Here is a 12,951-nt window from a genome sequence, read left to right as displayed (position 1 = left end):
AAGGGGCCAGACCTGGTGTGGGGCGCAGAGTAAATCTCAAGAAGGACATTTCCAACAAGAAATGGTGAAAAAGATGGGGCCATTTTGACAAAATGGGCACCCGTGTGTGCAATACTGCAGCTGAGGATTCAACCTGCGGTAAAAATGTGCAATGGTAGAAAAAAGTAAACCACTGCCACCAGCCATTAATTGTAGAAAGGGTAAAATAAAAATCATAAATGAAAAAGGTAGATCAAGGGGATACTAAGTAACCCCTCCAGCACTCTATGCAAGATGGTGTGTGCTGGGTCTACAAAGAGAAAAAGGTAACTAAGGTCAATTTCACTTTACTAGTCTTGGAAACAGTAGTTTATCCAAGAGAAGGTATTTAAACCTTAGCATAAATCCAAAAGATTTCTCTGTGACACTGCACTGAGGGTGCTGTGTGTCACAATGTAAAAAGATGCCTATGGAGTTTGTCGGACTCCAAAACCAAAAGAAACACAGGGTTCAGATCAGAGAAAAATACATGAGTGGGGAAAAAGGTCTCGCTCTCTCCAGGATAAAAAATCCTAAAGTCTAGCAAAAGAGCTGGGGGTCTCTAAGGTAGAAGGGAATTGGCACATGAATTAGAATTCGCCCTCACAATAACTCCACCCCAAGAGGCTCCCCAGCCTCTGCTAAAAAAGACTCGCCAGTCCGGGGTTCCCTCCCATGCCTCCCCGGTCGGTGGACGATTAACATCTTTCATTCACGCACGGGAGGTCGTCACTTCGTACCAGTGGGTGCTCAAGACCGTCGCCCACGGTTATTGTATCGAGTTCCACCGGCCACTTTGCTACCATCCACCAACATCCAGACTCCTATCGCCAGCACACCTGAAAATTCTGCTACAAGAGGTGGCAATCCTTCATGGAAAGGGCACCATAGAAAGAAGGCATCCCCTTTCACCAGGTAAACAAGGGTATTTGTTCAGTGTACTTCCTTTTACCCAAAAAGGATCTCACTGTGCGCTCGGTTAGACATGCGCACAGTCAACAAGTTTGTCAAGCCACAAAAGTTCAGAATGACATTTCAGGAAGTAATCTCACTGATGGCACACTGGGATTACATGGCAACATTGGACATGAAAGATGCATACTTTCATATTTCAATGTTGCCAGCGCACAAAGTACGTAAGGTTCATGATGGAGGACAAGCACTATCAGTTCAAGGTCCTCCCCTTCGGCATAGAATCAGCCCCAAGGGTCTTTACAAAGGAACTGGCGGTAGTAGCAGCTCACCTGTGCAGACAGTCCATCCCAGTCTGTCCTTACCTCGACGCTAGCTAATAACAGGGGATTGGTATGGAACATGCCCATCAAATACCCAGAAGGCTGTAGAGCTCCTCTTCAGTGTGGGATTTTCGATCAATAAGAAAAAGTCCAGTCTAGACCCCAATCAGGTCAAGCAGTTTTTTGGGGGCTCTTATTCGGACCAAATACAGCCTTGTCTCCCTCCAGTGAGAGGGTTCAAAACATGCTGTTCCAAATCCCTCACTGTGTAGCCAGCCGCAAGGTGACCGTACGCAAAGCCATGCAACTGTTAGGGATGATGGCCTCCTGCATTTATCTAGTTCCACACGCACGTTTGCACATGTGCCCCATGCAAGTCTCTCTCTAGCCAATGGTGTCAGGCCAGCGGACAATAGAACAATCTAGTGGTTGTCTCGGCAGCCCTCCTTCTCTCTCTGCAGTGGTGGTTGAGGGAAAACCTGCAAGGGAAGACCTTCACCACCCCTGCAGTAGAAGCCACTCTCGCCACGGACGCCTCTCACAGGGTGGGGGCGGGGGGGGCCACCTCATCTCCTTCATCAAACGGCGCACAGCGTTTGGTCCCCAGCAGTAGCATCCAATCACATAAACCTGCTGGAATTGTTAGTGTTCAAAGCCCTGAAGGCATTTACAGACACAACTACAGGGACAGACCGTACTGGTCTTCACAGACAGCACCACAGCAATGTATTACTTGAACAAACAGGGGGGCACGCACTCTTCGGGGCTTTCCAAACTGTCTCAAAACATGGAAGTGGGCTCTCACAGAAGATGTTCCTCCTGTCTCAACACATTCCAGGGGAACTCCATCTTCTAGCAGAAGTGCTCAGCAGGGACGTCCCTCTACCCACAAGGTACGAATGGCGATTACAGGGAGACATCATCTCCAACGTCTTCGCAGAATGGGGCTGCCCAGAGATCGACTTGTTTGCAACTCTAGAGAACGCTTATTGCCCATATTACGCCTCAAGATGCCTGCAGAACCGCACCAAGTGGAACAGACTCTGGATAATATGGTCAGGTGAATTTGTCTACACTTTCCCCCTTCCCCCTCTCCCCCCCCCCACTCCCCTACTTAACAAGATAGTGCACAAGATGTATCAGGAACCAATCACTATGATTCTGGTGGCCCCTATGTGGGCCCGCCAATCCTGGTTATCTCATCTGATGGCAATGTCAGTCTCCCCTGCGAGAAAGCTGCCATGCCCGTACAACATGCTGTCACAAGAAACGGGGAGACTACACCCATGCCAGCAAACAGCAGCCTGGCTCCTGAAGTCTTAGAGTTTGAACACCTCCACCTTCCTCAAAGATGCATGGACATATTTAAAAAAGCAAGAAAACCTAACACCAGACGCTGCTACTCCAGCAAAAGGAAACACTTTGTCATCTGGTGCAGTTCTAAAAGCATCAATCCTATTGAATGCTCACTAACACACGATCTGGAACCTAACTCACTTGCTAGATTCAGCCTTGGTTATCAATTCCTCAAAAGTTCACTTAGCTGCACTTTCGGCTTGCACCACATCTCATAAAGGGGTTTTTTGGTGGAAAATTCCTGTCGTCAAAGCTTTCATGGAGGGCGTTAAAAGACTTCATCCCCCCAATCTCCAAACCAGCTACCAGATGGGACCTAAATGTGGTATTAACTAGACTAATGGGATCTCCATTTGAACCTGTGCATAAGGCGAGCCTTAAGGCTCTCCCTTACAAAACCACCTTCCTGGTGGCAGTCGCTTCAATACGAGTTAGTGAACGGCAGGCTCTTTCAGTCCTAGACCCATTTGTAACAATTCACAAAGAAAGTGGTCCTGCGCACTCACCCGTGATTAGCACCTACATTTAGTTCAATGTTGCATGTCAACCAATAAATGGAACTACCCACCTTTTTCCAAAATCCCATTAACGTGGCGGAAAGAAGTCTCCACACGCTTGATGTGAGGAGAGCTGTCATCTACTATCTGGAAAAGACAAAACCACTTTGAAAACAAACCAGATTTTCATTTAGGTGGCAGCTTGTAGAGAAGGGGATCCTGTCTCTAAATCAGCAATTTCAAGGTGGATTGTAAACTGCATCACACTGTTACACTCTTGCCTAGAGAGATCTGCCCTTCAAGCCTAGAGCACACTCTACTCGGGGCTTTCATAGCATTCATTGCAAATGTTCCTCTTGGGTCCATTTGTAAAGCAGCAACCTGGAGTTCTGTACACACCTTTACAAAACACTGCTGCCTGGATACACACTCTAGGTCTGATTCTCAGGTACAACAAGCGGAACTAAGATATCTCTTTACTATTGTTCCTTCCCACATCCCACCATCTCTGGGTACTGCTCGCTAGTCTATGCACAGCATGTGATTGTAAGCAGGTTCCCAAGCATCAGAAGGCATGCATTACTTACCGTAATAGCATTTCTGATGATTGTATCTGCTTAGATTCACATGTGCCCACCCTTCCTCCCCGCTTGGAGTAGAAGGAACATAGATATCTTACTCCTTTCTCTCTCTGTACTCACGATAGTCATATGGCTCCCTCACGGCAGAAAAACACAACCGGAGGGGCCTCGACGCATGAGTACATTACAAGTCACGCTAGGGATAGTGCTACAAGCACGCCCATGTCGACGTCCAACTTTCGATCCTCGAAAGACCAGATGCAATACTCCATGATTACCACTAGATGTCGGACTATATGTACAGCATTTGAATCTAAGCAGATACAATCATCAGAAATGCTATTCCGGTAATTAATGCATGTCATATCTCATCTTGGTTTTCTTTCAAATGTTCCCTTTGCCCTACCCTATGTTTCCCTTCTCCCTTCAGTTGATTTCTGTTTTCTTCCTTATTTGTTTATTCTCATCTTGCATTACCCAACTAGTGGATGGTTAATGAACCCTGTACAATGTCTCTTCCATCTATTATGATTGCTTATTTTGGTCATACACTGATATAAATCCATCAGTTCTACACTGTACATGCTGTGTTTGCACTTGGAGAAATTAACTGCTTTGAAAAAGACCGGATAGGTCGAAACATGTGCTGGCAACACATTAGTTAATATGAGGGCCACTTATTACAAATATGCTAATTAAATCAAACTAACACCACATATTTCTCATGCTCTTTGATTAAGTCCATACCAGAAACATTGGATATCTACTTATTAGCGCAAGTGCATTGATACCTGCACAAATCCTGATCTATACTCTACAGTTTTAGGCACGGTGTAGCCTAACCAGTATCTGAATCTGCAGCTGTCTCAGACTCAGATTTGAGATACTTTTTTTTGTGATTTCTGACCCGAGCGCACCCACCACTTGGCCTTGACCCCATCCTACAACTGGTCTTTAAAGTAGCCTGCCTTCCCCGCAATATTGGTCCTGCTTTGCTAATTTCCCAAAAGGCAGATGTTAGGCAAGATTGTATGCAGTACCCTTTGGGTGCACTCCAACAACCCTGACCTCCTAGCAATAGGACCCCAACCTTTGGTATAAGTCTGTACAACACAGGTTGGTAGTGTGGTTGAGTAGCCAGGCTTATCTCAAGAGGGGTCAATGTGAGCTGTAGGGGAGTTGCACAGAGATTCACATGACAAGTATTTAAATAAACTCTTACACACAAGGTTTCTTGATTAAACCATTATTCATTTAACAGTCAGTTTGAATAAGCCTTCAGAAGGGAGCAATAGAAAGCAACACATAAATACACTTCAAAAATATATATATAAATCAGCAAATACCCATTTGGGGTGGCTCACAGACACTACCTACACCCTCAGGTGACTTCAGTAGCTAGGGTGGTGTGGACAATAATATATCATTGTTGCATTTAGAATATACTTGAGTGCCAAAGAAAAGAGGTTTGAGAATAAGACTAGTATTCACACAATTATTCTTAACCAGGTAAGTACTTTCCAAAACCCACCCAATGCAAAGTTAGTTAACCCTTTACTGGAAGGAAGGCAAAACACAACACAGGAGAGGAGAGTCATTCAGGGAGCAAGGCCAGCCAATGTTAAGTTAGCAGAAGTCGAGGTGAACTGAAGCACTTCTTGCAGGTAAGTAAAAGTCTAGCACAATGTTTTAGAAATCTTTGTAGCAAAAGTAGACTCAAATGTAGGGCCACAAGCTGTTACTACTCTGAGTATTAGAAGATACCAGCAACTGTACAAGAGCAACCGAGACAAGTTTCAACTGAGATCAAGCAAGGTGGCACAACAAGAGGTAAGTTCTCTTAGACTGAACAGTATATTTAGGTTGAAGAAAAGTGCAGCAGATGGCTTCTGTTCCTGTGCAGCTCTGCAGATCCTGGTGTTCCTGTGCCTCAGTAGTGGGCATAAAAGGGAGGACTTCTTGGGACTCCTGCACTGCAATGGGACAGTCACCGACCGCAACCGGCAATCTTCAAACAAGTGGCTGTTGGGTGTTTCAGCTCCTTGCGTCTACTGCAAATAGCACCACCATAGTTCCTGGCTGTCGAGATGGACTTTCCTTGCTTCTGGGGTCCCGCACTCTGTTGAGGGGGCTCAGGCTCAGTCAGTCCTGCTTCCTGGGAATCCGGAGGATCCTCCTGGAGCTCTTGGCCAACTTAAAAGCACAGCACACAAACTGGTGGTCCTCTCCCTTGCTATTTGGTTCCAGCAGCGACTGCAGTGGAGACCTCAACAGCATTGAGAGGATGTCCAGGTGGCTTACTTTGGAGTTTATTTTGGAGTTTCAGCACAGCAGCAGGGCTTCACCGGGCAAACCAACGGTCCAGGAGTTGCAGCATGCGTCTTCAAGTTCTTCTTCGGATTCCTTCGTCCAGTGGTCGACTCTGCCTTCCAAGCCAAAAAGCCTCGCCTTTTATGCAGCTTGCTCCCGTGGATTCCAGCCTAGCTGTCAGCCATCCAGCAGGGTGACTGCCCTTGCCGGACTGCCAGCCTGCCAATCACCTAAGTGCATTCATGTCCCTTAGGCGAGTAAGCACAGGGAGTTTCGGGTACCTCCCTCGCTTCCTGCCCCCGCCAGACACCCTTGAGCCAGAGGCAGGTTTCACTCGTGAATCCCACCAAAGACAAAACTAACAAAGGGACCAAACCTGGTTTGGCGCGCATAGTAAATCTCAAGAAGGTCCTTTTCACAACGAAATGGCGAAAAAAGACGCCCAGGGCCATTGTGACAAAAATGGCACCCTTGGGTGTTTTACTGCATCTGCGAATGCAGCCCGTGGTAAAAGCACACCCCGGTAGTTGAAAGTAAACCACTGCCACCAGCCATTCATTGAGGAAATGGTAACATCAAATTGTTACAGGAGAGGCTAGACAAAGGGGATAATAAGTAACCCCTGCAGCACGCTATTGTAAGACAGTGTGTGCTGGGTCTAGAAAGTTACAAAGGTAAGTAAAGTCAATTTCACTTTACTGCTCTTGGAAATGGTAGTTTATCCAAGAGAAGGTATTTAAACCTTTGGGAAATCGAAGAGACTTCCCTGTGCCACTGCACTGAAGATGCTGTGTGGCATTATGTAAAAGATGATGTCTATGGAGTTTGACAGACTCCACAACCAAAAGAAAGTGTTCAAAATCACATTAAGATACATGAGTGGGAAAAGGGTCTCGCCCTCTCCAGGTTAAAAATCCTAAAATCCAGCAAAGTTGCTGGGGGTCTCTAAGGTAGAGAGGAATTGGCAGATTTCTGAGAATTCTCCCTAACATCAGGGATGAGTGAACCGACTAACAGTAATTAGAAGGTTCTCTCCGCAGTGACTCTTGTTCTGCCTTGCTTCGCCAAAAATCCTTAAGCTCGACAGTCCAGCAATCTTCTTCTTTTGTATTGTATTAGTGTGAATGTGGGGCTACCAATTTTCATATTTTAATTTTACAGTACAGTGTCCTATACCAAGCACGCCCATTGGTCTGTAGAATGGCGGTCTGCAGAATGGTGGAGTAAAGGCTGCCAGCACAAGAGTCCCTATAGTCCGTAACATCTCCTTATTTCATAGCCATTGCCCCAAGCGCACCCATGTACCTTTCCTCCATGTACAGGAAAAGTTCAACTCAATCCTTTTTTTTCATCTTTTTCTTGCCTCAAGGCTCCCTTGCTCCTATGTTTGTTTTAACCTTTATCTCTTATGATTCCAACCAACTCTTTGATATTTTTTAGAGCATTTTTTCCTGTAAGCACTTTTATTTTTTTTTTTATTTTTTTTTTGGGGAGGTGGGGGAGTTGTGGAGGCTAAGCTGTCCTTAACCAACTGTTAAAGTTCTCATTCCAAAGAATCAGATTAGTTACTACCACACTCCCACGTACTGGTGAAAAGTGAACTTCCAGCAATATAACCGATTCATGCAATAAAGCAGCAAAGAAAAACTTGATTAGGCACAGTACTAGGGAATAAATGCCATTCAAAGTGATGTTTCGTTTACGCATCCACTTCTATGCTTGTGTAATGAATGTTGGTGCCTTTTGGGGGCATACAGCACCACTGTTGCAAGTACTCAGTTTTAGTCTAGGTGGCTAAAGCACCTTTTTCAACCGAAACAACCCTTAACTTTCCAACCAGTCTGTCACATTTTAAACAATGAGTCTCAAGTTAGTCCATGCCAGAAGTATAGTACACCATACACTTCTTGGGACAAACAAAACTATACAATGGAAGCTTAAACCTAAAAGCACATTTTGCAACAATGGTCTGACGGGCTAGGATTCTAGGGTCAGCTCCTAGCTTGCCGCTTGCCTTCCAAATCCATGTGGCTTGGCTTACATAAGGCACATGATTTGGAATGTCCCCACAATTGAACCTTTGCCAACTTCAGTCACCTGCCACTGTCTTGGAGCAACTTTAACTACCCCATACGCACTTGAATTTTCTCCCCCAGATTCATATTGGTCATTGCTTTAATCCTTTTTCTCCCCCAGATTCATATTGGTCATTGCTTTAATCCTTTTAGTTTGCTGCTTTATAATCTTCCTGCATGCGTGATCTACATGGTGTACGGCAGAACTGTAAGTATGTAACTGTTAATTAGTGTTTAAGAAACTCCGGCTTCAGCTACTGGTTGTTGTGAAACTGGGGTTTGAAGCCGCCTGGACTTTCATGGTGCATGCACCTCTTGCCTCGCAGGATGCAGCACTGCCCACTTTCCCAATACAATCCAAAAGCTAGTGCTTTCATCAAAGTTGTGGATGTAAAATGGAAAATGTACATAAGTTGCTACATTGAGTCTCTAGGTTTTTAGGGTTTTGGTGCATTGGGATTTAGTGAAGAGAATGCAACTTGGCTTGAAAATAAACCTGAAGGATTTTTATTCTCCTCTGTGACAAGGTCAGCAACCTGACCTTGTCCCGAGGGCATAGGAGACTCTCTCAGCCTGAGATGGGAAGCCTGCAAGGGTAAAAGTCAGAGCCAGTCCCACCACAGAGGGAGACCCAGCCAGGTCTACCACAGAAGGGGACAGTGGCAGGTGAGATGGCTACAATTCCTGTCCCAATGTGCCAGTTTATACATGGGCAGTGCTCGCACACTGCATGTCTCTTGACATCTATGCTGGCCAAGTTTTCTGTTTTTCCTAGTTCCAAAGTCCACACTTTAGCAATAAGGAGAGATCAGCAGAGAGAACACAACCCATGAATGGCCCCACGTTACTTTTAGAATCTCCAAACCAGCGAACAGAGGCGGCCGCCTGAAATGCACACACTCCTACACAATGCGAGTGCATGCAGCAGCGTAGTGCCCTAGAACACCAGGGACTTTCAGAGCGACGAACACCAGACAAGACTGTTTTGGGGGATGCCACGCCAAAGCACTCTAACACAAACTTGACACTGAGGAAAGAGTTGCTGCTTACCACACTATTTGAACTGTTTTTGTTTGTGATACCTCCTCGGTGGGTAACACAGGGCTAGGTTGGCCAGGGCCAGTAAGCCAATGGGAGAAGGGGGGGGGGGATAAAGGGAGCAAAATGTTGTGTGGTCAGAGGAGGTGGTGACAGACCGATCCACCAGCAAGTGGTGGATTGGTGTGTGCACGCAAATTAGGGAAACGGTTAGATATTGGTTGTGAGTGTGCGTGAAAGCTAGGTAAAAGGTAAGTGTGAGTGAGAAGGTTAAAAGGAGCGTGACTTGGGAGAAGGTGGGGTGGAGGAGGCAGAAGTAACGTCAAAGAATGGAGGTCAAGTGGGTACGAGTGAGATAGATTAGAGGGACAAAGGAAGAAGACACAGCAAGTAGAATGTCTGGAGTGGAATAGCAAAAGGAGAACCGAAGAAGAGTTCATGGGCATGATAGGAAGAAGGCTGATTCGAGGAGCGTGTCTGAAAGGCACACACTATAATTGTTTAGATCCTCATACCCTTTTCGGGCAACTTTGATTCAGATACGGCCTTGGTAAACAAAATATACCTCATCATTCAGGCATGGATGGCCACACATGGCCTATGCCTGAATGATAACTGAAATCCTGTTCCTCGGTTCCAACGCCAATCTAAAATAAATCTCAGTTCCAACTAGCATTGATGGCAATAACATCACAGTTGCCAAAACAGTGAAAACACTAGGCTTTCGCCTTGATTCAGCCTTGTTACTAAAGAAACAAGTGAACTCATTAGCATCCTCTACCCCTTACACGTGCAAGCTGATCAGGGTAAGTATAGCATTCCTCTCCCAAGCCAGCTGCATCATTATCGCTAACGCCCTAATACTCTCCAAACTTGACTATTGTAACGCCCTGTACCTGGGAGCCAACAAATACATAACTGACAAACTTCAAATTCTGCTAAACAACGCCCTCAGAACAGCCCTTAACTTGCCCACTAAGGAACACATCGCAAACAAAAGAGAACACACATGGCTCAAGATTTGCGACAATATCTCACTCAAAAAGGTATCACCCACTTTTAAATGCTTAAATAACGCAGTGCTTCCCCCCCGACCCCATCTCGCAGCCAGAATAGTAAAAAACCTCCACCCACCCTACCAGAACAATTAACTCTTACTGCCTTCAGGTACCTAAATTCAGACAAAAATAAACAGGCGGCAGTAGCATTGGAATGCTCTCACTCAACATCAGAACAGACCAATCCTACTACAGTTTTAGGCGGAACACCCTCACCTAGTTACGCTCCAACGATCCCTATGACTGAACCGTGCCCCTCTTACCCTAACAGACCCTAGCTAACCCGCCTGTGTATATGTACATTCCTTAACTGACCTGCCGAAATGTAATTTACTGTCTGTATATATGTATGTCTTTTTACCTGATTCAACAAAATGTAATGCTCTGTACTATACTCATATTTTGCCTGATCTTGCAACTAAGCTTTTTATGTAATCTTTATGTAATCTTATCTTCCTGTTCTCTGTTGCACTCTGTTACCTCTGGGTTTGGTGCACCATATTAAATAAATAAACAAAACAAACACTAACAACCTTGCTAGTGTAGGGTCAGCGTAGGAAGCCCCCCCGAGTGAGCTTAGACCAATAACGCATTTGCTTTTCGGTTGTCCCTTCTAGAGCTGTTCGAACCTAGATGGTAAGGAGAAACCAGCAGTATATACTTGCATGGGGAATAGGGATCAATGGGTTAGGGTTGGAGTGGTGCTTTTAGACGAATGAGGGACTTTCATACTGCCCTGACAAAAAGTTCAATAAAAATCCTTGGACTGTCTATAGTAGTTTAGTGTTCTTTGTCATCTGTGAATACTTTCAAGAAAGTAATGTTTGCAAAGGTAAACCTACCGAAGCCTGTCATTTTAGATCTAGTTTTGTTTACATAATCCACAATAAAATGTGGTGCTAAGTTTCATCAAACCAGAACTGAACTTGAGGTCCAAGGAAATGTTTATGTAAGAAAACCTTGCTACCAGAGTTAAGCTTGCAATGCTTTGATTTCACAATTTAAGATTCCATTTTCATGTTTTTTTCTTTCAGAAAAATGTAATCTTGAAAGAACCTGTACGACAGCAGGTGCTCCCAAAGGCCGGTGAACTACCCTTTGTGGCAGGAACGGTAAGCTTCATTGCATTTAAGTTACTAACTAGTTCATCCTCGAATTATTTAATGTGTGTAAAAGTTTTTAAAAAGTTCAGGTTACGAAATAAAAAAAGGTAAACTCTACAAACCTTGGGAATGGCAATGTTATGGTAATAATATTCAATATTTATCCAAAACAAATTAGATGCACCAAACTACTTATTAAACCTTAACTTGCACTACACCAACACTTCTACCCAAAATGCAATTTAACTATATAATGACAGGTACATTAAGGGATCACCAGTGGCCTCATGTAGTGAAAAATCTTTAGTTGAGAGAGAGTTCAGATTTATCGTAACAAAACGCTTGAAATTCAGCTGATATGGGAAGAAGTCATGGCCATCTTAACTCTGTGACCCTCGTTGATGTCCCCCTGTGCAGTCATTTTCTATGCCATGGTGTATCCCTTGTGCAATATTTATGGGCTTTGGAACAGGGGTTGGGAGGTGCGAAGATTAGATGGTCATCACTTCCCACATCAGTTGAAGTTAGAGGTTTTTTTTTTCATTCAATATCTTGGCTTTTTTTCATCTATAGTTTCTTTGGGTGCCACTAGCTATGGTCTTTGGCTGTGGCCACTGTACACATTTCACCAATGATTTTCAATATTTGATGGCCCATATATTTTTTACTGTTGTAACCACCATTTTGGACCATTATTGTGTTCCAAAAAGGCTAACTGTTTTTAAGCCTCGTCTTTTGTGTTCTTTCCTTGTTTGGCCTTCCTCCTCCCGGCCAAGGTCAGAAAGGGCTGCACATTTACAGGCTGTTTGCAAGAAGCCTGAGAGGTGTCCTATGTGATAGAACTAGCTGCATCTAGGTAAGGAGATGCAGGCCTCCCCAATACGTGCTCCACCCTGAACGAGTTCATTGTTGCAGCGGGAGCTGGTTGTCCGCAATTGGACATACTTCTCTTGTTTGAATGGTACAGATCATTCTATTGGTGGGCTGGGATCTCCTCCAGCACAGGAATTCAAATAAAAGGTGGTCACTTGGAGCCATTCAACCATCTGAAACCCAAGCCAAGAATACAAAGACCACAGATGGACGACTGTAGACTGCTGCTGGAGCCACCATTGGCCAAGTCGCTCACTCTCGAGACTACGCTCTACTTTTAATCAACAAGGGAAACCTACCTGGCAACTCCCACAGACCAGGGGCCCAGTTAGTCTGGAGGCCTGCTCTGCTGTCCTTATCCTCTGGAGCATGGAAGAGTCATTGAGTCGGTCTCCGGCATCATCTGGAAATGGGACTCTGCCAGGAAATAGGCCTCTTCTCCAGCATGGGGTCTGGCATGGATTCATATTCTCATGAATATTCCCCGTCATCAGGCTGGGAATCCTCGGTAAAGAAAAAATCAGTATCAGTATCAGTTTCTGATCGGTCTTTCGTAGTAGTAACCAATCACTGATCTCTGCGTCATACTGACCACAGCCAATGACTGCCCTCTACCTAAGCCCCGCCTTTGGCAGCCATCTTCAGATTTTTACCGCACGTTCAAGTGTTGGGAGTCCTCGTGCTTAGCTCTCGAGCTTTTACTGTGTGTTTCACGCTTTTTCAGGTGAATTTTCACATTTTTTCGGTTAATTGAGCCTCAAGCTCCACCGTTTCTACTCCCGTTAACGGCTACCCGTTGCAGGATTT

At 45.0% G+C, this 12,951-nt stretch overlaps 1 protein-coding gene across 1 annotated transcript in view; it reads left to right on the top strand.

Moving 5' to 3' along the window:
- Positions 1-12,951, top strand: part of CEP57L1 (centrosomal protein 57 like 1) — a 391,785-nt gene that overhangs the window by 248,006 nt on the left and 130,828 nt on the right. The window contains exon 8 of the mRNA XM_069606543.1: positions 11,203-11,280. Within this exon, the coding sequence (XP_069462644.1) occupies positions 11,203-11,280 (78 nt within the window). The remainder of the gene's footprint in view (positions 1-11,202; positions 11,281-12,951) is intronic.

Source organism: Ambystoma mexicanum, chromosome 4p (genome assembly GCF_040938575.1).
Source record: "Ambystoma mexicanum isolate Mex_15411 chromosome 4p, UKY_AmexF1_1, whole genome shotgun sequence".
NCBI lineage: Eukaryota > Metazoa > Chordata > Amphibia > Caudata > Ambystomatidae > Ambystoma > Ambystoma mexicanum.
The sequence above is the reverse complement of the archived record's forward strand: the minus strand, read 5'-3'. Positions and strand labels throughout refer to the sequence as shown.